At 42.8% G+C, this 23,880-nt stretch overlaps 1 protein-coding gene across 2 annotated transcripts in view; it reads left to right on the forward strand.

The window, feature by feature from the left end:
* Positions 1–23,293, forward strand: part of PIAS1 (protein inhibitor of activated STAT 1) — a 58,094-nt gene extending 34,801 nt beyond the window's left edge. The window contains exons 3-14 of one of the 2 annotated variants that reach the window (XM_051796882.1): positions 2,877–2,961; positions 3,748–3,795; positions 4,866–4,956; positions 5,459–5,593; positions 8,607–8,712; positions 10,121–10,194; positions 14,195–14,355; positions 15,333–15,463; positions 15,747–15,924; positions 16,988–17,130; positions 17,352–17,389; positions 18,983–23,293. In XM_051796882.1, the coding sequence (XP_051652842.1) occupies positions 2,877–2,961; positions 3,748–3,795; positions 4,866–4,956; positions 5,459–5,593; positions 8,607–8,712; positions 10,121–10,194; positions 14,195–14,355; positions 15,333–15,463; positions 15,747–15,924; positions 16,988–17,130; positions 17,352–17,389; positions 18,983–19,279 (1,487 nt within the window). In that variant the 3' untranslated portion in view covers positions 19,280–23,293. The remainder of the gene's footprint in view (positions 1–2,876; positions 2,962–3,747; positions 3,796–4,865; positions 4,957–5,458; positions 5,594–8,606; positions 8,713–10,120; positions 10,195–14,194; positions 14,356–15,332; positions 15,464–15,746; positions 15,925–16,987; positions 17,131–17,351; positions 17,390–18,982) is intronic. The other variant, XM_051796883.1, reaches the window with a different exon arrangement.
* The last annotated feature ends 587 nt before the right edge of the window (positions 23,294–23,880 follow it).

Consider the following 23,880-nt stretch of genomic DNA (forward strand, 5'->3'; position numbering starts at 1 on the left):
GGGAATCCCGGGATTGCTGGTGCACAGAAACGTGTGGAGAACACGGAGTGGGGGTTAGTGCTGCTTTGAAGGAACATCCCAGCACTGGGACCACTGATCCAGCAGCTCATGGATTTTACTCACAGTCAGTAAGACAAAGGCGCGTCACAGAATCCCAGGATGGTTTGGGTTGGAAGGGACTTAAAGCTCATCTTGTTCCAGCCACGGGCAGGGACACCTTCCACCAGCCCAGGTTGCTCCAAGCCCTGTCCAACCTGGCCCTGGACACTTCCAGGGATCCAGGAGCAGCCACAGCTTCTCTGGGAAATTCTTTCCAGCCCCCCAGGGAAGAATTCCTTCCCAATATCCCATCTAAACCCACCCTCTTTCAGCTCAAGCCATTGTCCTCACTCCATGTCCCCACTTCAGCAGATGGCACAGCATTAACTGCACCAAAACCACTGAAAATTAAAAAAAAACCAAACCACAGGAAGAAATGTTGGAGGCTTTTTTTCCTTAGGTTTTTGGTTCCAGCAGTGGCTATTTCCTGTCTTCCCAACGTGGTAGAACTTGGCTCATGAGGGCAGCTGAGACTGGGGAAGCTCCCATGGCATCACTCAAAAATGTACTTTTAAATTTTCTCCCAACTGAGTGTAGAAATGCTTTAATTTGGCCAATGCAGGAGTTGGATATTAGGAAAAATTTCTTGACTGAGAGACTGTTTAAGTATTAAAATAAAGTTCTGGAACGTGGTGGAGTCACCCCCCATGGAAGTGTTCAAAAAACTAGTTATGGTTTAGCTGACAAGTTGGGATTTGGTTAAAGGTTGGACCTGATGATCCTGGAGGTCTTTTCCAACCTTAACGATTCTGGGAATACACAAGTTGGAAACCCACTTCTCAAAATCACATATTGTTATAAAGGGAAAAATAAGTCTTATATTAACGAGAGGAAACAGGATTGAATTTCGGGATCTTTGTCCCGTGATGGCAACTCTGTCATAGCTTTCCTGATCCAGTTCCTCCTGTTTCCCATATTCCCTGCTGGATTCCTTCATTTGGGACTGCTGTAAAGCCAAAGAAAGCAAAAAGATGAGCAGGTGAAAGGGAAAAGGATCACTTGGGAAACTTGAGGTTGGAATTTTGGTGGCTGCTGTTTGACTTCTTGGATAATTAAGGTTTCAATGAATGTAGCATTAGTGAAATGTTCAGCAGCCTTTAATTTAAAGGTGTTGGAGTTCACAGGAAAAGTTCACAAAAACCTTCCAGAACTTTTCTAATAAAGCCAAAATTGACAATTTGTGGGGTAAAGCAAATAATCCATGTGAGGAAAATAAACCAGGCAGATAAACCCATGGAACACTAGGAAATAATACCTGGAATTCCTTCAGTTCTGCAGTGCTTTGGCTTTGCTAATTCAGCTTTTGTTGATGACAATATGTAATTCTGACTTTTCCATTGATAACTAAAAATAGGAGTAAAACTATATTGAAAACCAAATGTTCAAACAGCTTCTCATTGTTAATTGTGCACATTGTGTTTCTGTTTCCTGCAGACTCTCACATTTTGCTGCCATGGCTGGTGGAGAGGAAATGTATGGATATCAAAATATAGCAAGTTATAGAAATAATTTATGATTTTTAGAAGGTTTCCTGTTGCTGGTATTGTCCCAGAAGTTTGTTACCTGTTCCTGCCCATCCAGCTTTGGAGCAGTTGATCATAATATATAATTTATATTGATATCTATTATATATAAAATATATTCTGTATAATGATTATTACCTATTACATAATGCAATGAGTGTGTAGATTGTAGGACTGTCATGCAAGAAAGACAGAAATGTAAATTTTAGGAGATTGCTGCTGTTAATATTTATACTCACTCAATGTCTTTGCTATTGTTGGTTCCAACCTACCACATGCTGCTTTGAACAGAGGATCTGGAGTCTCCCCCTGAAGTTTTCACTCATCTGTCACTCAGGGCTGAGTCAGGAAGTGCATTATAGTAAACCAAAAATTGATGCATTTTATTGAGTGTTTAATGCACAATATATTTATTCATAGCCTTATAAAATTATTAAGAATAATGGAATTGAATGAAAAGCTGCTTTAAGTTGCACTTCAATGTATGTGCTGATGAGAGTGTGGAACAGTTCTCTGGGGAGATGCTTCTTTCTTTTAATTTATTTTTTTAAAAAGCTGTTTTCATTGCCAGTGTGTTATTCTCGGTGCCTGTAGCCCTGGGAAGGGATTTGTTTTAGATAAAAGAACTATTTTGGAGGTATTTAACATGACTTTGATTTTCAGCAGGAGCATTAACTCTTGAGCAGTGTTTGTTTTGTTCTGGGACACTACGAAGGGCTTTAAAAGCAGATTTTATAGTTGCATGTCTCAGGAGTTCTTGGCATATTACATATCTTTTAGTGCATTTAACTCCATGAAATACCTTCCTGAAATGGGAGAAGTTGCATGTGTTGTGCTTCAGTCCCCCTGTGAACTTTTACAGGCTAATCCATGATCTTGGGTGTTCAAGGACATAAAAAAGCGATGGACGAGAATTCCTAAGAATTCACTGGATATCAGAGAACATTTGACATTCAGTTACTGATAAAAGTTTTAAGCTGATTCCCCTCAGCTTTGCTGTTATCTGCATCGCTCTTTTAATCTATATTTTCCTTTAATCACTTCTCAAATGTACATTTTATCTGCACGTAAAGTTTGCTCATCCTGTTTTTATTTACAGGAGGGTTGAAGCGGCGGCTCGTTGGCTCCGAAGCTGTTTACAGGAGCAGATGTGGCTGTAAAAACGAGTGTATTTGTGGAGAGTTTAATGACAAAGGATGTGAATGGATGGATCCCTGTGCAGGTTTTTTGAAGTTGCTCTCTGCTCTCTTGCAGCCTCAGACAATAGTCAGCGGTTTCGAGAAACCTGCTTTGCGTTCGCTCTGACGCCGCAGCAAGTGCAGCAAATCAGCAGTTCCATGTGAGTGGCCTCCAGCAGTATTCCCATAAAAAAAGGCATTAAAGCAGGAATTAGCATCCCACCCCTTTAGTTTTGAACTGTGAGGTGTGTGCAGTGCTCAGAGAAGGGGAGTTCTCCTCCCCTTTCCGTGTGAACTGATGGGGAGCAGAGGGGTGAGGAGGGGAGGATTAAACTCCCCCACTTCTGGGGTGTTTTGGGTGGGTTTTTCTTGTGTGCAAATTCAGAACTCTGCCTCCTGCAGCCCTTCCTTGCCACCAACCAGATCCTTTCTTAAGTTCTGTTTATTCACTATAAAGACAGTATTTTATAATTTATTCACTATAAAGATGGCATGTTTTATTCACTATAAAGATGGCATTTTATAATTTATTCACTATAAAGATGGTATTTTATATTTTATTCACTATAAAGATGGTATTTTATAGTGACCTATCAGAATTTTATTTACGGTGTACAAAAAAAAAAAGGGAGTGGCAGAGGTCAGATGAGAATGTAATTGATTTATTTACCTTGAAGAATAAAAACTGTGCCTTTTAATGTGTCCTGAGAGTGGTGGTTTGACTGACCAGAAACAGGAAAGTGTGGTATATATCATATATATATATATATATATATATATATATATATATATATATACACACACACACACCCCATATATACCATAGATACCAGAAAGGGTGTTTTACATACACTGAACTTAGGGCAAACTCTGGAGGAATCTGTATTGTAATATTGATGAATCTCTTGTGAAAAACAGTGTTTTAAGCTGTGTTCTGTTATTTCCAGGGATATTTCTGGGACCAAATGTGACTTCACAGTACAGGTCCAGCTAAGGTAAGTGTGTTACTGCCTGTTCTCCGTGCTGCTGGTTTTTCAGCTGGATCAGCCATATGTTATCCAGCAGATCAGGGTGGAGAAGAGCCTCATCCTGGTTGATTTTCTTGTTAGTGGTTGTAGATTGTGTGGATCCTCCTTCCTGTAACTCCGCTGGCAGATTCCATGTGCCTGGGCCTTCAGAATTTCCAAGCAGGGAAGGGGGTTTTTCCTGGCAGAGCTGTCAGGCACAGAATTCCATGGCCATGCCAACCCAAGGGCTGCTTCTCTGTAGGTAACACTTTGGGAATCACCAGGCTGGGTCTGAACCTGCTGGTTATTTCAGAAGTTTCCACAAGTTTATTATAAGTTGATGAAATCCTCTGTATCAACAAGCTGGGTTGGCTCAGTGTGGAATTGGATGGACAAAGGGATGTGGAGGGAATGAGGGAAAAGGGGGACAGAGTCAGCTCCCCCTTTTTGAGAGCAGCTGCCTTGAGAAGCTGTACCCTGATGGGATGGGACAGGTCCCCTGGAAGGAATCCAGGGGAGCTGAGAGGCTCTTGGTCCTTTACCTATTGTCCATTATCTTGGCCTGGGACAGGGAAGGGTGTGTCCTGTCTTGGATCCAGCAGCAAATAAGCCTGTTTGAACTTCAGTAAATAAATTAAACTGCCTGAACTAAGAGATCTGCCACAGGCCTCAGGGTTCCATGGCTGTGCCTCAACAGCTGCCTGGAGGAAGGACAGTGGAAGAGCCTAACTTTTGTCCTTTGTGAAGCTCTGGACTTGTGTCAAGAGGTCTGGAGAAAAGGCAGAAAAGAAACTGGGATGAGCTGTCTTTTGTAGCAGGAACCTGCCTGTGGGAAGGAGTCAGTCAGTGGGAGGAACTCAGGGAGTCTGAGGAGGAACCCACAGCCATCTTGAGCCGCTGTAATTTTGGGGGGCTTTCCTGCTCAGCTAATTGGAGGACTGTGTTCAGCAAGACCTGTTGTGCTTTCCTTGCCCAGTGGAAAACAAATTCCTTCTAGGAAGAGATGTCACTTGAAGTCACTTTAAAAGTGAAAGATGATGGGAGCTCTTTGCTTTTAGGTTTTGTTTATCAGAAACCAGTTGTCCACAAGAAGATCACTTCCCACCCAATCTGTGTGTGAAAGTAAATGGGAAACCATGCAGCCTTCCAGTAAGTAAGATGTTCTTTTGATACACGTTTTTGGGTAGCATCACTAGGAACTGTCTGGCAGCAATTAGCCTGAAAATTTATCCTAACCTTTGTTTTCACGTTCTGGAGTGTTTGAATGACTAGAAAAGATTAAGTACATTGTTTCTTAGGAGAAGATTCATTTCCAAAAGCCATGACAGTGTATTTTTGTGTTTGACAAACCCCAGTGAGAGTCCTGGGGCAGCACAGGGGGTTGGAGTGGGCAGTGTTGGCCAGGCAGGTTCAGTAGCACTGCTGAGAGGGGCCTTTTAAAATTCCATGGGTAGGGATTTTAGATTTCTCTGTGAGGAGAAAGAGCTTCTAAAACACCTGATACTTTGTCTGATCCCTCTCTCTGTTTGAGTCGAAGCCTGGCTCGGGTGGGATGCAGCTCGGGCAGGGTCGTGGTGAGAAGAAGACAAAAGCAATGCTAAATTTTTTTGTGTGTGTTTGTATCTGAGAGATGAAATGCTTTGATTTCCAGGGCTACCTTCCACCAACCAAAAATGGTGTTGAACCAAAGCGCCCCAGCAGACCAATCAACATTACCTCACTCGTCAGGTTGTCCACGACGGTACCAAACACAATCGTTGTCTCCTGGACCGCGGAGATCGGGAGAGTAAGTGGCTGCTCAAACCTTGGCAATTTGTGCTTTGAAAGATCTGAAAGATAAGCAGGTTTAATTGTGCAGAAAGCCCTTGGTGCAGTTGCACTGGACTGTTCCTTCTTTTGATGGAATTCCTTGATGGCAGGAGATAGGACGTGCTCCCTCAGATCAGTGCGCTCACGTTTTTGTGGTGTGAGCTCTCCCTCTTCACCCCCCACCCACCTTTGTGACTCACTGAGGGCTCAGATAACAAGATCAAGACATCCTATAAGATTTTTGTTTGTTGATTTGGCCAAACTTCAGACTTCAAGCTCTTCCTGACTTCAGGGGCTCGACAAACCTTATCTTGGCTTTGACTTGTACCCAGCACGTGACATTCAGGACAGAGTGGCCCTTTAGAGCTGTGAGTGTGGACACAAAGCATCACAGCTCAGCAGGGCCCAGCAGATTTCATTGGCCTTTTTACATTTCTCTTCTCACAACTGCCATTCTTACGTTTCATATTTAAAAACTCACGGTTTTATCACTTTTTTTTTTTTGTGTGTGTGTGTCTGTGGGGAGAACGTTACAATTGGTGTTGTAAAATTGCTGATGTTCCACTGGACTAATTAAATCTGGAACATGCTGCAAAAAGTGACTTCAGTAAATGAGTCCATGAATTAGTGAAGTGCTTTCAGTGCTGGCACCAAACCTGCTGGATGGGCATTCCAGGGGCAGCGTGTGCTGGTGCCACTGCAACCATCCTGTTATTAGAAGTGCCGAGAATTGTCCTGAGGTGAAACCTTGTCCAAGAATTTGTCAGTGTGCAAAGCCCAGGAGTCCTGATCCAGCCTGGAAAAATGCTTACAGCCCAGTCCTGCACAATGGGCAGCTCTAGAACACCACCAGGACATTTCGGGATGGATTTCTTGTGGAGCAGAAAACAATCTCCATCCAGATTGTGGAATAAATGATGGCTGGATGATCCTTCAGAAAAACCTTCTTTTTTTTTCATGAGAGCTGCAGGTACCAGAACTGGTTTGGTTCACACTGCAGAAGTGCCTCCATGCAAGGGGATGGATCCTGATATTGCTCTGAGTCTTGGGAAGATCAGGGAGGATTTAGGGAGGAGGAATGCCCTGCACTCCGAGTTAGTCTCCTGTGAACTAGTTGGTTCTCAGGCTTCACAGATATTTCAGTTATAAAGAACATATTGGGTAACTTCTCAGGAGCATTAGGTGCCAGAAGTGCTCAAATCCAGGTGGGAGCAACCTGGTCCAGTGGGAAGTGTCCCTGCCCGTGCAAGGGGGTGGAATGGGATGAGTTTTAAGGCTCCTTCCAACCCAACCCATCCTGTGATTCTGAGCCACAATCCTAAAGTGATTCTTTGAGAGTTAAATGTGAGGAATTATTTTATTTCTGGGTCTGCCCATATAATACAAAATTTGGATTCCCCTCTTCCTCTCCCCTCAAGAGTCACTCACATGTCCCAACTGGTGCTCTCTACCTTTCCTGGAGTCATCTCTAGGATTTTTCCACAATCTGTTTCAAGAGCCTTCTGCACCAGCTGCCTTGGGCGAGTTCCTGCCTTTGTAGATTCAAGCTGTCGGTAAATAATTTCACAACGTTAATTAGCATTTTTCTAACTTCTATACTAATTGAGGCATTAAACAAACAAGTTAAAGCAGTAGTGGTTTTTAACGATGTGAGAAGCAGTCATTGTAAGAATGAAATATTTAAAATGTGGTGTTTCTGATGCCATTTCAATTTGAGTAATTTTGTGGTGAGATATATTACTGAAACCCCGCCTTTGCATGCTGGTGGCATCCTAAATAAAACCTAGTAGATGTCACAATTGTATGGATTTTTTTTGTTTGTTTAAGTGAAAACACATGTGGCAGTTGCTGGGGGGAAGCCTTTCATTTTTCAATTTAAATTGTATGAATGCAGCTACAGGTTTAGCCAATAATGTTTATATCAAAATAATTGATGTGCCCTAATGTGAGAACACGAGATTTGTCCTTTCCATTTTGGGGTGTTGCTGATGAATGCACAGTACAATCTCACATTTTTAGAAAGACATTTATAACCTGCTTTTTTACAAGCTTGTAAGAAAAATCAGAGCTTCAGAAATGCCAGGCTGTGGTTTGAACTCGATGCCAGGAAGAGCTCGGCCCTCGAGGGAAGGGGGGCCTGGCAGAGTTGGAGTTCTGCATCCAACCTGCTTGGATCCCAATGTATTGGCAGAAAGGAGCATCCATGGCTTTTCCCTGGCATGGATAAGGAAAATTGGCAGGGTCAGCTCTGCTGAGACTGGTGGGGAAGTGACCCGACCTCCTGGGAGGGGAAGGACAGGACATGGGAGCGGTGACTTCTTGGGCTGGTTCTCCAGAGCACGTCCTGGCCCCTCTGAACTCCTGAACTCCTTCACTGCCTTTCTGCTGTTCTGCTTCAGCAGTGAAGTTCTTGTTTCAGACACAGCTAAGTGCAGCAAAATAAGGAAAAGATGAGCAGTGCTTCCAGACTGAGTAGCAGATCCTGCAGGTGATACATCTTTTTAGGTATTCCTTTGGAAGAGGTATCACTGCTCACTTTCCTATTTTGAAAACAAAATAAGCTTTTACTAGAAAAAAAAAACAAAAAGGAAAAGTTCTGATAATATTTGACCCGACAGCTTCCCTTAAATACATGGACACAGGGGCAGTACCTCACATCATCCCTGTAAAATTAGATGCACTGACACAGGGTAATGTAAAATTACCCTGCTGAAAGGGGCTGCATGTCCTGAACGAGATGTAAAACTTCCAGAAGTGTCCTAAATGCTGTTTTAATAGCTTGGTTTGCAGTTAAATCTAAGTAAAGCATGAAGTCACTTGTGTTGCATCCCAGACTCCAGCCCTGTGAAATTCCTGGAGCACGAGGGGTTTTCTCTGCTCTGAAAACTTTGCCGTCTCGAGCCTGTTAGGAACACAGAACAAGTGGTATAAAATACAAGCTGGTTTTTGATGAAATCAGTGTTTCCTGTGATGTTTTGCTGTGTTCCCAGAACTATTCCATGGCAGTGTACCTGGTGAAGCAGTTGTCCTCCACGGTGCTCCTGCAGAGGTTGCGAGCGAAGGGAATTCGGAACCCGGATCACTCCAGAGCCCTGAGTATGTCTGATGTTTAACAGGGAAAACAGCTTTTTAAAGGGAGATTTCAAACAGCACTGTGCCGCCCGAGGTTTGGACTTCCTACAGTTCCCTGGGTTTTGGGAATCTGATAGTGGTGTTCTTTGTATTCAGTTCCAATTCAAAGACTCAGAGGCCTTTGTTTGGATTAGGAGCCAGTCCAGGAACCCTGTTGACACTGGGAAGGGAAAAATGCAAGAGAATCTCTTTCAGTTCAGCCATACTGGCTTTGTTTCTTCAGAATGGAACAACTGTATTTATACAGTTAACTGGTAATTCAGCACCTCGGGCTGAACTAAATGCCTGACACTGAACCTGGGTGCTGAGGAGGAAAGGATTCATCAGCACAGTTTTTGTTCCTCTGGCACAGGGTTTGCAGGGAGCCTGGAGGGAGAATGTCCAGCACAATCCTCCTCCCAACCCCCTCCAGACTGGAGTGGGAGATTTGCTGCCTTATTGTTTTCTCTGACAACAACGTGTTGGGCTAAGTTTGTGTAATAGAAACGAAAGCAAAAACTGCTGCGTGTTTGTTTTTCAGAGAGAGGGTGAAAATACCAACACCTGATCACTGTTCTTACTCTTTTATGCTCAGATAATGTGTTTTACACAGCACAAGAAAGGAATCAGTCCAGCAGTAAATGCTCCACAGTGCTGGGCATTACCTTGTGCTAATGCAGTTTGATTTAAAGGCACAGAAATCTAGAGAGTTTCCAGGTGGCTTCTACTCTGTGTGTACAAGGTGAGAATGAGTGTGTAGGGCCAGTTCAGAGCAGGAAAAAATGGGGCTGATTTGTTCATTTAATGAGTGACTGCTTATAAAGCTTGTAAGTAAAAGCAGAGGATGGGGAGAGGTGAAAGACTCTAGAGATGAAAGGCTCTAATATTTTACTGCAGTTATTTAAAACTCAGATTTTTTTCAGAGTGTTTCTGATTCCCTGTTTCTCCATTTGCTTTTCAGTTTTAAATCACAGGATCACTTGATGACTGTTTTGGGGGTTTACAGTGGTCCTTGTGAGTGTGAGAGTTGTTAACACATTCACTTCATGTGCTTGAAGTTAGAAGTGAAATCAATGTAGCTCATCTTGGTGGTGGATTTTAACTAATGGTCAAGTGCCAAGTTGCCTGTAAATGACAAAAGCCATCTCTGTACAAGTACATTTTCTAGGGATCTTGGTTTAAGATGAGATTTTCTGCTTTTCACTTTCTTAAATCCAGTTGTTTCTGGGCTTTCTAGAGAGTCAAATCTGTTGGGGTGGGTCTGGAGCAACAGTCAGACTCTGGCTTCCAGTAGAAAGTTTAGCACATGGTTTCAGTCTTGTTTTATTTCTTTATCATCCAATTTATGTTTCAAATTAACATAAAATCAACCTTTTTTTCTTTCAAATAACAGTTAAAGAGAAGCTGACTGCTGATCCAGACAGTGAAATAGCAACAACAAGCTTAAGAGTGTCTCTTCTTTGCCCAGTAAGTCTTTTTTTTTTATTCCCTCCAAAGTGATTCTGGTTAAAATGTGGCTGTTCTGGGACGTGTGTGTGGGAGAGGTTACCTTGTGTTTACCTGGTTTAACTTTGTGGGGATAGAAAATTATCTCTCACCGTGCATCAAAAGCCTGTGATACACCCCTGAGGAAACAGGGATTCCATTAGCTTGGAGATGTTATTCAAAATATAGGTAAGCTTACATTTAAATGTGTCATTTAAATCTGGTTCAATCTGATCACCTGAGTGTGCAGATTTGATAAAACCACTCTCAGGGGTAAGGTGGGGAAACCTGACTGTTAAAAGCAGCTCTTCAGTCAGTGCCTGCAGTCAAAGTGTTGAGCATCTGAAATCGATTTTATGTTCAATATTTTGAGGATTTAATAATCTTCAACTAAAAATAAAGCAGTTTCCTAGAGGTTGTCCAAACAAAATTTGTTTTATTCCAAATTTGAACTGGGAGAAACAGTTCCAAAGAAGGTGGAAGTGGCACAGACAACCTGTATCTTGACCTAGTTCTTTTACCAAGTAGATGCAGTGGGTTTATGTTGTCAGTGGTAAAATGCACAATATTAACATGATGTGCACTTTTCTGGGACTTGTTTCAGGTGCAGTGCTTCAGAATACTTGCTCTGTGTGTCGACTGACATAATATCTTTATTGCAGTATAACTTTTTAACCTCTTTCCAAGATTAAGGATACATCTGTTTCCTGGTCTGGCTCAATCTGCTCGAGCTGGACATGAAATTCTCAGTTTTAAAATCTAAACAAGAACAATCTAAACTGACTTTATTCTTGCAGAGCTGGAGCTTATTTCTCCAGCTATTTAATATGTTCTTCAAGATAAACTTTTAGAGGCGTGAGTTCTGCTTCATAAAAAGCACAATTAACATCGTGGTTGCTTTTTATATGTGTGTTATGTTCTTATAAATCTTTAAATGGGGTATTGTCATGATCTTCAGTCTTCAGACTTTCTCCACATCAACACTAAGGAAGATAAGGAATCTGTAAGGAAGGTAGAGTTAATCTGTAGGAAAGATTTCCTGTAGAAATACAGATTTTTACTTCAGTTGTATTTGATTTGTCCAAGTGATGGTTTACAGACCATTCCATGGGAGTTTTCTGACACATTTCTGTTTGTCCTCGTTGCCTCCACTCTGATGAAAGCTCTTCTGCAGTGCTTTTTTCCTCTGAGTGCAGTTCAGGTGGGTTGGGATTAGAGCAGGAATATCCCCTCCAATTTTCCCTTTAGGACTGCAGGTTTGGCAGAGCCTCAAGATGCCAAATTCTCTTTTGCTCTCTGAGTTCTGCCAGGGTTAAAACAACAAAACAGCATCAGACAGTAGGATGTGACTCTTCAGAATTCCCACCTTTGCCAGAATTTCCTCTTTCAAATGCACTATATTTGTGAGAGATGTACAAACCAAAGAATATAGCAGATTATTCTGAGTATATTTGTCATTTTAATGCCTACAAAACAGTTACACTTGACTTTTTCCAGTGTGTTCCTTATTCAGTGCTGCCTGATTTTACTGCAGCTCTTGGAATAATCCATCCCAGGTTCATTGGGCCAGAGATGGAACCTTTCAACCTGTGAACAGAAAGGTTTTACCTCGGTTCAGACTGTCCTCAGGTCTGACCGTAATTTCATTTACAGCCTCCAGATTTTTACTTGATAATTCATAAACATTTGGCTCAGGGAGGATTTTTTTGTCTTGGATTTTTGTGGTTGTTTTCTCCAGCTTGAATGCTCTGAAAACACACCCTGAAAATGCTGATTTGGTCTCCAGGAGCAGAATGAGAAAGGAAGGGATGACGAGAAGGATGTTCCTTCAGCTCTGAGAGCGTGGGGGTGCTGCTCTCCCCTCTCCTGGCTGGGATTTCTATCCAATAAAATAACTGGGGGTGCTGGGTTTAGTCTCTCTAACCTTTATTTTGCCCTCAGAACAGCACAGAGGAGGAGCTTCCTGGGAATTTGTTTTGGATTGCTCCCGAGCTTTTTATAGCACAGAGGCCTCTGAGACCAGGGAGGGAAAACTGCCCTTAACTACTGCCTGGATCCATCCAGGATACAGCAGCAAAGGGGCTGGACTGAGCCTGCATTTCAGGAAGACACTTGAATTCATGTTCTTTTTTTTTTTTTTTTCCCCCCTGGAAGTACAAATAAATAAATCCCAGGCTCTGCAGCCGGAGCAAATATTTAACTGAGCAGAAATTCCAAATGTAGCCTTTTACCAGGGGTTTTTGGGGGATTGGTTTACAAATCCTGAGCTCCTGCTTTGGGTGGGTTTTTTAGAATAGAACGGGTTTTAGATAGAAGGGTTTTGTGTGCTTGGAAAAGGAATTAATGCAGCGTTTCTATGCTGCCAGGAGGCAGGAATCAAACAGCCCCAGTGCTGGGAATCACAGGCTTCCCAAAGTTGGGATGCAGCCCTCCTTTTAGGACCTTTTTGTTGTCAGTTCTGCCCCAGCTTGGCCAGCGTGGCAGAGCTGATCCCAGAATTTAATGCCAAAAACGGGAAAGGAGCAGCAACTTGTTAACACTGAATATGCTGATTTTTGGCTAAATTTAACTGCTCCTGAGAAATCAGAGGCTCAGGTTTTATACCAAAACCTGGGGAAAATGTTCCTGGTTTCAACCTGCTTTTTTCCCCCCAGGAGAATGGGTATTTATGTCCTTCCTGCAACACTTGTCTCTCACCTTCCTGATTTTCATTTGGAGCCACAGAGAACCATCCAGGTTTTCTCTCCTTACTCTTGGTGCTCCCTGAGCTGGGAGACTTGACTGTGCCCAAAAGACAAATGAGCCATTGACCCACCATCTGGGAGCTCAGGATTCCTGACAGACACGGATCAGGGGGCCTGGCTGTGCCTGGGGTTGGTTATGGGATGGAAATAATGTGCTTGGTCATGGCTTTTGGGGGGAGGGGGTGCCAAACACATGGCACAAAAAGCACCTCCTGCCGTGGGGCTGAGGCTCTGCCACCACTCCTGGGGCTCTCCTGGGAATTCTGTGCCCCCCTCCCATCTGCTGGGGAGTTTGGGACAGTGACTGAGAGTCAGAGGGAGGAAAAACAAGCGAGATCCTGCAGCTACCCCGGGTTTGCTGGGAATGGGGTGGAGGGATTTCTGCTTAAGGGGAATAAAAAAAAATGAAAGCATCATGGAGGAAGTGGTGGCCTGTGAGTGGAGCCTTTGTTCTTGAGATTGTTTTGAGTTTGGGGATATTGGGAGATTGGTGCCATCCTGTGGCATCCCTCTTGTACTGCTCAGGATCAGCCTGGCCACGGGGCTGGGTTGAGCCAGGCCTAAAACCAGTTCTACTCCCACCCACTGCTGGAATTGTGTATGTTTTAGCCAAATAGATATAACTCCAAACTCCTTAGTATAAACAGTTCTTAATAAAGAATTGTTTTGTTGGTTTTTAATGTGGGAAAAGCCTTGTTTAGACATTCCTACTTCTTACCTTTAGTGTGGTCAGTCCAGGCCCCTCCTAAGCTGCAGTGTAAGCACTTGGCCACAGAACAACTGCTTGGGGTTTGTGAGGAGAGGGAAACTTATTTCAGATAATTATGAAATGCTTTTCACTGTCTGATCAATTTTGCATTCAGTGTAATGATACTTTAATGGTAAAATACTAAAGAAGAAGAATTCTTTCTTTGGTCCATCCAGGAGATTGGTATGTTCCAGGTGCTCAGTGAACTCTGTATTTTGTTTCAGGAATATGGAAGGTTGTATTCTTAGTTTCCTTGACCAAATATTCTTTAAAACATGATTTTATTCACTTTGATGCCATTTCAAACCTACAGGAATGAGGCAGCAGTGGATGTGCCACGTATTTTGATCAAACCTCAGATCTGTGTGAGTCTTCTGGAGTAAAACTCAACCTGTCCCTTTTCAGACAGGAAACCCTTGATGGTTAATTTAATACTAAAACAACACAGTCTTGTTTTAATCTTGTTTTCTTGGTTTTTTTTCTCTTCCAGCTTGGTAAGATGCGTCTGACCATCCCCTGCAGGGCCCTGACCTGTTCCCACCTGCAGTGCTTTGATGCCACTCTCTATATTCAGATGAACGAGAAGAAACCAACCTGGGTTTGCCCTGTCTGTGACAAGAAGGCTCCCTATGAACATCTCATTATTGATGGGTAAGTAAAGCTTGAAGCCAAATCAAGGGTGTGCCTCACACCCTCTGCTCCTTGTCCACGTCCAGGGCTCTGAATTCCCGGTGATCTGGCTGGGACTTGTTTTCACTCATCATATTATTTAATTTCCCTGCTGTTGGTGAAGAATTAATGACCAAATACCTCTTCATTCAACGTTCTGGAAGAACTGTGCTCATCAAACTATTAAATTTAATAATAATGAAAGGTATTCCTTCCAATCCTGGGTAAATTTTTGAGCTGTCCTGCCTAAAATGGCCTTTTTTTCCCATGGTCTGTAGTGCTGAATTCCTGGGTGAAAACAGCACATGTTGTATATTTTTTTAATGGAGCAACTGCACAAAGGTAGTATTTTTTAATAGCAGACATGTTAGAGCAAATAAATCCTGCCAGCCCTCCAAATCCATGTACAATTCCATGTACAATTTCACACTTGGGGAGTTGCCATCTATACAAAGTGACACAGAGATTGATTCCCTGGTACTGCCTCCTTGCAAAACATCAAAAAAATAAAGAAATCTAGGCTTGGTCTGTGCCAGGTGTGTATTCCTGGGTTTGCATTTGAATTTCTTAGAGAAGAATCTTCTTTCCAAAGTGTGATAAAGGAAGAGAACAAGTTGAGGCTTCTGAGGATACCTCAGAATGTTTGACTCAAAAAAAAAAAAACAACCCAGAAAAAAATGCCAAAACAAACAAACAAAAACATCAGAAGCAAAACTAAAACCCTGAGACAAACAGAACCCCAGTGCTTTGAAATACATGTGCACATTTTCCTCTTAGATAATATTGGAATTTTTCCCATGGTTCCTTTTTGTCAAGGAAGCAGATGAGAGAAAGGCAGAGCAATGAAAGCTTTTGTTTTAACGCTGATTCAGACTTGCATTGACTAATAAAGGTGTTGGAGGAGAAAAAAGGAACCGAGCTCTTTTGGAGGACTGATATCAAATGTTTTTGGTGGCCAGGTTGTTCATGGAAATCCTGAAGTTTTGTACAGATTGTGATGAAATTCAGTTTAAGGAGGATGGATCCTGGGCTCCCATGAGATCCAAGAAGGAGGTGCAGGAAGTAACAGCATCTTACAACGGCGTGGATGGTAAGTCACGTTCTGGGGGGTGTGGACTGAAGTTCCTACAGTGGGAACCCTTGAGTATTGATGGTCCTTTAAGCTCTCAAAATGCTCATTTTTAGATGTATATTTGTAGCTTTAATGATCATTTGTGACAACAAGTACTTGAGTAATACCTGTTTGGGGCTTTTAAGGTAACCAACGTTGTGTAATTTTGTCGTCTTGAGTTACAGCTTTATAATAAACTGTGATGTTCTGATTGTAGTGTTGGTTTAAGCTGCAGCTTTTCCTGTTGACTTACTTTGTATAGGATGCATAAGCTCTTCCTTGGAACATCAGGTGTCTTCTCACCAACAGTCAAATAAAAATAAGAAAGTGGAAGTGATCGATTTGACCATCGACAGCTCGTCAGATGAGGAGGAGGAGGAACCATCTGCCAAGAGGAGCTGTCCTTCCATATCTCCAGCATCACCATTAAATAATAAGGGGTGAGGATGAAATAGGCCAGTGCAGAGAGAATATGCTCATGATGGACAGAAGCCATAAATTTCAAAATAAATTACATCTGGAAAGTTCTGTATTTGGGTAGTATCCTCATGTAGTAACTTAGAGCACGTGGGTTTGCTCTCAGCTCACAAGGCCTAAGATGGGAATCACAACTTTGAGTTGTTAAGTGTGCAACACAATGAAATATTTCAGTTATAGTTGTGAAAATGGTGTAAAAAATTGTGGCTTCCAAGCCTGTTTTTTGCAAGTCTGGGAGTGCTTTTCTTCCATAGGGAACTGGAAAAGCAGCACCTTTGGAGAGAGCAAGGAGAAGCAGGGTGTGGTGTGGGAGGGTTTGGGGTTTGCCACAACCTGGTCCCACCTGAGCAGCCAGGCTGGAAATAGCTCCTGGTTTACATAAATATCCAGGGATCAAAACCAGGGCTAAACCAGAGGGATCCTTTTGTTGGAGTGATTCCTCCCCAGGGATGGGAGTGACTCAGTGACCACTTAAAACTCCTCAAGACCTTTTTTTTTTCTGTCCTCATTTGCTGATTACCTTGTAGGGTATCAGTGTTGTGTTGTTCCACTGATTCCTGGGGGGGTTTGGGGTTCAGGATTCCTTTGGGATTGTCTGGTCCTGGCTTGGGAGTATCAGTAACATATTTAGAGCAGAGATCCCAGTACCATTTACAGGGAGAGTCCTCAGTTTCTGCTCTTTGAGACTGAACTTTCCTTTTAATTTTGCTGAATTTCACCTGTCTTGGACTGAATGAACCCTCCTGATAAAGGGTTTTCCTGTGGGAAAGCCTGGGGAACATGTGTTGCTCATGTTTCCTCCAGTTCCCTATAAGATCCATTGAGGGGCATTTGTGAAGCTTTGACATTTAACAATTGCACATCTTTCACAAAGTTCTTGATGCATTTTAGATCATGGAGTTAAATTGGGAAAATTGAAATTTAAATTTGAATTAGGAGCTAAATTTGAAAATAAGCATCCCCTGCATGAGACAACAAGAAAGCCAAGACTATTCTATGTTTGTAACAAGCCTTTGTTTCCTGCAGCATTTTGAATTTACCCCATCAAGCATCTCCTGTGTCAAGAACACCAAGCCTTCCTGCTGTTGACACCAGCTACATCAACACATCACTTATCCAAGACTACAGGCATCCATTCCATATGACACCAATGCCTTATGACTTGCAAGGTGAGCTTCTGGCTCTGCACCTCTAAATACAGCTCTCCAAGCAATAGTAACTATTGTAAAAGAAAACAAAAATAGGTTAATATCTCTGGTAGTGAAAAAAATCTGAAGTGTCATCAATGTTATGCTGGTTTTATTTCAAAATAAATGGTGAAGAAATGAGGAGGTGCTTTTCTTTTTTCGTTTTGAGAAGCTTAATTTTTCTTTTTTTAATCTCTTCACAGGTTTAGATTTCTTCCCTTTCCTGTCAGGAGACAATCAGGTAAGTCAAGGCAAATCAAGTCCTGTGGCAAACATTCTTTTCCAAGGCAGGACTTGCTGGCCTGGCTGTGTAGGAGCAGATTTATGATGTAGGTGTGAAATTAGGGAGGCTGCAGCTTTCTTTTATCCACACAAACTGTGACCAAAGACAAGCATTGCCTAAACACAGGTGAAGGATGAGGCACAACAAAAAACCAAATAGTTGGGTTAAGCTCAGCAGCCAGTTTTTCTTGTGGGATGACCTTGGGCTGGGGCTGAAGGTGCAGCAGCACCTCCTTCATTTTCCAGCCCTGAGGTCCCACCCCTGGGACTCTGGACAGTCCTGCTGGGTCACTTTTCCTCCAGGAAAAGAAGGGGCTGGGGTGTCTTACCTGCCCTTCCTGCAGTGCTAAGCAGGAAAATGGCACTAAATATAGAGGGATTCTTTCATATCTTAATTAAGAGCAGAGCCTGCACTCTAGAATTTGGATTTAGGAATATTCACTAAAACACAGGTAAGTGAATTACTCTGAAACAAAATATTGGGGAGCAAGCTGAACAGCCTGAATGTTTCATCACAGTGGAAAGAAACATTGGGAGCAAAATTACCCCACAGAAAAGTTGTATTTAAAACCTGATTCCTGATAGCTCTTGCCTTTCAGGGGCTGCCCCAGAGAGAATAACCTGGGGCAGCCTTGGCTCCATCCCATGGGAATAAACTGGCTGTAAATGCATTTTTCACAGAGTTTCCCTAGCTGGGGTTGATGAGGGGATGGCACAATATTTTCTTTTTTTTGAATTTCGGGGAATTTTGCCACCAGGGAGTTTTTCTGAAGAGGTAAAACAGTGCTGCTGCTTCCCCTTCCTTCCTGGTTTGGGTGTGTGTTCCCTTGGCAGTGTTTGCTCTTACCAACACGAGCATTTCCAATTCCTTTTGGAATTCTCAAGGCAGTTTTGCAATTCTGAAGCCAATTTTAGGATTCTGAAGCCAGTTTTGAAATTCTGAAGCCAATTTTAGGATTCTGAAGCCAATTTTAGGATTCTGAAACCAGTTTTGCAATTCTGAAGCCAGTTTTAGGATTCTGAAGCCAGTTTTAGGATTCTGAAGCCAGTTTTAGGATTCTGAAGCCAGTTTTAGGATTCTGAAGCCAGTTTTAGGATTCTGAAGCCAGTTTTAGGATTCTGAAGCCAGTTTTGAGATTCTGAAGCCAGTTTTGAAATCCTGAAGCCAATTTTGAAATCCTGCAGCCAGTTTTAGGATTCTGCAGCCAGTTTTGATATTCTGACGCCAATTTTAGGATTCTGAAGCCAGTTTTGAAATCCTGCAGCCAGTTTTAGGATTCTGTAGCCAGTTTTAGGATTGTGAAGCCAGTTTTAGGATTCTGTAGCCAGTTTTAGGATTGTGAAGCCAGTTTTAGGACTCTGGAGCCACTCCCTCTTGGTTTAGCAGCGCGGGGCTGCGGAGCTCAAACTCCTCCGCGTCTCCCCCCTCGCCGCAAACCTCGTGAACCCCCGAACCCAGCAGAGCTTTAGCTTAACAAACCCCTTCCCTTTGTGCTGCTCTGAATCCGACCTGTCCTGTGTCTGAAGTTTAACTTGTTGTTTTTCCCCCCAGCATTACAACACCTCCCTCCTTGCCGCCGCAGCCGCGGCGGTTTCCGCGTCCGATGATCAAGAACTTTTACACTCCCGTTTTTTCCCCTACACTTCATCCCAGATGTTTCTCGATCAGCTCAATGCAGGAGGAAGCAGTTCCCTGCCAGCCACAAATGGTAGCAATAGTGGCAGTAACAGCAGTCTTGTTTCCTCCAACAGCCTGCGAGAGAATCATGGGCATCCCGTTGCAAGTAGGAGCAGCACGGACACGGCGTCAATCTTTGGTATCATACCAGACATTATCTCATTGGACTGATCCTTTTTGGACAGAGGAAATCTTTGTGCTTGGTTTTTACTTTATGTTAGAAACATAAGACAAAGTTTTGTTTTGGTTTTTGGTTGTTTTTTTTTTTTTTCATTTCGTTTTGTTTTCGTTTTTTTTTTTTTTCTTTTTTTTTTTTTTCCTTTTTTAGGGGGAAAAAAAAATTTACGTGTACAGAGAACAAAAGTATATTTTCAGTTTTACTTTTGTATATAAACCTAAGATGGCCTCACTGGTAAAAATAAGAAAAAAAAAACACAAAAAAACCAACAAAAAAATAACAAAAACAAGGAGCTTCAGTTCATTTTTATGGATGCTGAAGATTTTACACCTGTGCATTTGTCATGTGAGTTTCTTTTTCTTTTTTTCCCCTCTAGTTTGGACACAAATGGCATTATTTTCCTCACAGTAACATAACCAGGAAAGGAGCTGAACTTCTAAAAGTTCAAACTTGGGAGAGAGGGTTTTTTCTCCTCTTGGAGACATTTCCCTTCGGTGGTGGAATCTTAATTCCCCCATCCCACATTCAGTGCAGATTTTATTATGCTTAAAGCAGAGTAGACCCTGCTCTGCTTCCCTTCTGTTTGCAGGACAGAGCCTTTCAGGAGTGGGTTTGGTTTTTTAGGAGTTTTTTGTCATCTCTGTGTGACCCTTTATTGAGACAACTTTTGAATTCCACACTTCAATCAAGCACGTGGCAAGTTCATCAGTGACAGGACCTGAGGGAAAGGCAGGAAAGCTGAGTCAGGGAGGGTTAGGTTGGATCCCAGGAGAAGGTTGTTGAGCACTGGAACAGCCTCCCCAAGGTGTGGTCACAGCTCCAGGCCTGTTCAAGGAGTGTGTAAACAACACTCTCAGGCACGTGGTGGGTTTTGGGGTGTCCTGTGCAGGAGCAGGAGTTGGACTCGATGATCCTCATGGGTCCCTTCCAACTCAGCATTTTCCATGGCTCAGTTATTCCTGAGGGCCAGACTCAACAAAATCCCAGGCTGAGGAATTCCTTGGCTCTGCTTCTGTGGGACATTTTTATGGAGTCCAGCCCCAAATCCCCGTGTCAACACGTTGGACTGGAGGGTTTTCTTTCTAAGAACTTCCTATAAAACCCTGTTCCAATAACTTTAAGATCTTAATCAGCAAAATCCTGAGCATGTGTCAGTTTGAAATCTGTGGAGCTGTTTGTGCTTTCCCCTTAGCCATGCCTGTAGCAACGGCCTTGGCAGTCAGGGCCCACCTTGTTCCCTCTGGAAAAACCTCCTTTTAGCTGCAGTGGATCAAAAATTTCTGCTTCCAAGTGAACTTGTCAACTGAATACAAGGAGAAAATCCAACTCCCAGCACACTCTTGCATGGTTTGTGCAGCTGATCATGCTCTTGGGCTGCCGAGTTCACCCTCATCCCAATGAATATTCAGTGTTCAGTGTGAGTCTGAAACCAAAACCCGACCCAAGCAACCACCCACCTGGATCCCAGGGACTCCCTATCTAAGTCTTTTAGGGAAGTGGCTTTCGAAATTCAGTTTTCTCTCTTTGGCCTTGGAATTCTTTTTGCTTTCCCAGATTTTTCAGTTGAACTTGGAGCCATATTTACTTCCTGGTTTCTTTTTTTTTTTTTTTAACGTTGTGCATGACATAGGAAAAATCTTTTTTTAGAACTGATGGGTCATTTGGGCTGATCTGTTCTTCTTAAAGAGTGACAAATGTGTAAATAGCTGGAATGCAGTTTTTCAGGAGATTCTTTAAAGTCAGAGAAAGGGGGAGGGCAGGAAGTTGATTCTCTTGTGTCCCAAAGTCCATGTCAGAGAGAGTTAATATTTCCTCTGGCGTGAAAAATATTTTTATAACTGGTTGAAAGTGCAGGTAACAAGTTTATCAGGAAAAGAGAGTTAAGGAATACTACAATTAGCAGATTCTTGTCTGAATTTTTTCATGTCCAAAACTGTTGATTGCAGCTCTTCGCTTCGAGCATTGACAAGGGCCACCTTTTGCCTATGAAGTCGTCTCAGAAAATCTTGCATTGATTTAAAAAAAAAAAAAAGGAAAAAAAGAAAAAAAAAAAGGAAAAAAGGTTTAAAAAAAAAAGGAAAAAAAAAGAAAAAAAAAATCTTTAATCCAAGTAGCATTAGGTATTGCTGTATGATCAGTCGTATGGTTATTTGAAAGGTTCACATTATGTGGCATCAAAATCGTTTTTAGTGTTTTTACAGCATCCCTCTGCCACTAAATAGTTGACTTGAATTTTGCAAAACAAAATGTTTGTGTTTATATGTATATGTGTGTGTATATATGTATTTATAGATCCGTGTGTGTGAGTTCAAAGTGAGTTAAATAGTTTTTCCCATGCATGTGTATTTCATACATATCTGGCTGATATATATATTTCACCATACACCAATTTTATAATTTATTAAATGTCAGTTAAAAAAAAAAATAAATAAAAGGATAGAAAATGGGAAATACTTATTTTTTAAACAGTCTGATTTTGAAGTGATTAAACCTACACTAGGAATATATCTCATACCTTGTAGTCATGGATACTAACCTGGTAACTTCAGAGCATATTTGCTATGATCTTTGTAAATCTGGAGTGTGGCTGCCCTGGGTTGTTCTGGGAGCGTGTCCCAGGCTCTGGAACACCAGGAATCCGGGAGAGCCCGCGGCTGCTTTTCCGACGCTCGTGGCGACGTTTCCATTGACTGTGTTGTTACAGACGACCCGAAGAGCAGCTTTGTGTCACTTTTTTTGGTATTAAAATCTTGTTATCGCATCCAAACTGACCCGTGGGAGTGTGTGGTATCCCGGGATGAGGTGACTGATGCCTGGTTTTGGGAAGGTGAGGTCGGCCGACGGCGTCTTCCAGTTCCTGCCGGTGCCCCCCGCGGGGGGAAAGGCTCTCAGTGCCCCGCTGGCATTTTTAACCTCAGTGCTCTGCAAAGAAGGGCCAGCAACGGTCTCCAGTCCTCCTTTGTGGTATTATCCATGTGCTTTGTGAGTATTCCTGTGTCGTGCCCGGGTGTTCCTGGAGCTGGGTAATTCTCTGTGCCTCTGACCACGGTGAACGTTGCTTGGTAGAAGTCTCAGTCTGAGTTCTCCGCCATTCCCCGCAAACCTCACTCCAAAACTTGGCTCCTTTAGGTCACAAGTCCTGGCTTGTGCTCCTGCCCCGTTCCCTGCAGGTGGCAGTTGCTGTGATCCTTAGGATAGCGGTCCCTTATCCCAAAATTCTTCCCTGAGAGGAGTGGGATGTGTGTTCCAGAGCTCCGTGTGTGTCCGTGCACACACAGCTCCTGGAGGAGCAGGGTGGCTTTGAGTCACTCCTGCATCCTTTAGAAGATGAAAACCCACACTAAACTATCCCTTAAAAACTTCCCAGCACTTCCTTAGGGATGGAACAGCAATCCCAGGCTTACCCCCTCCTCTCTGTGGCAAAGATTCCATAACCCTTTCAAGGATGGGATGGCTGATGGCTTTTCCTTGGACTTTGGTGGACCTGCCTCCCAAAGCAGAGCTGAGGACTGTGAGGAGAATGTTTGAAAAGTTAATTTTTATTGCAGTTTAACATTTCAGGGTTTTAAGCACATTTTAAATAGAAAAGATTTTGGTTTTATCAGTGTAACTTGTTTTCTTTTCTTTTTTTTTTTTTTTTTTTTTTAACAGAACTTAGATTTCTAACAAGGGAAAATTGCTGGTGGTCCCCGAAAGTGCTGCTGTTAATTGTTTTAATTAACAAAGGGAAAAAATGTATATAAGCAGAATATTAAAAATTACCATTAATTCCATGAATTTAAACCTGTCATTCATTGCCTTAAGACTTTTCTCCTAGTTTCCATACTTTGGCATGCCAAACCAGTAAATGGCTTTTAAAAATGTATAGTAGACCAATGTCAGTTTGTATAAAAGTACCAAGTGAAAATATTTATTATATGCATTGGAAAAAAAAAACAACTGGTTTACCTATTGAATGTTACCTGTTTCTGTAGAAATCTTTAGATGTAATAAAAAGCATTCAGTTATGTTGTGTTTCCTGAGGGGGGGAGAAAAGGGAGGGAGGGGGCAGAGGGTGATTCCTGTGGTTCTTTTGGACCTGGAATGCTTTGCTTTTAGTTGGTTGTGGCTTGGGGTGTCTCACTCTTGTCCCTCCAAGCTCTGCCAGCCCTGCTTTGTTCCCTGACTGTGTCCCGAGTGTGATTCCTCTTTGCCAGCTTTCCTTTGGGAATGTTCTTCCCCCCCAGCCTGTTGGGATACAGCTGCCTTCTGGAGTAATCCAGAGGGACTGGGAGCTGCCCAGTCCCCGTGACATCCAGGCTTTTCCACTGTGTGTGTGAAAGGATTTGTTCTCCGCTGTCCTGGGCTGTGGGGAGCGACTGGATCAGTTGGAATTCGGCTCTTGGTGCCCACTGGGAACAAGTGCTCTCCGTGAACTCCTGGTGTGATGAGCTGCTGATGCTCAGTGAGGGGTTTGCTGTGTCCTGGGGCTCGTGGAGCAAAGTTCTGGAGAGCTCTGGAGGCAGGGAATGACCTCCAGGGTGTGGGAAAGCTGCAGTGTCAGGTACGTGGGGGTTTATCCCAACACTGGGATTAACTGAGTGGTGGGAACAGA

Source organism: Manacus candei, unplaced genomic scaffold (assembly GCF_025592945.1).
Source record: "Manacus candei isolate 608988 ecotype Guabito, Panama unplaced genomic scaffold, ASM2559294v1 h1tg000046l, whole genome shotgun sequence".
Lineage (NCBI taxonomy): Eukaryota > Metazoa > Chordata > Aves > Passeriformes > Pipridae > Manacus > Manacus candei.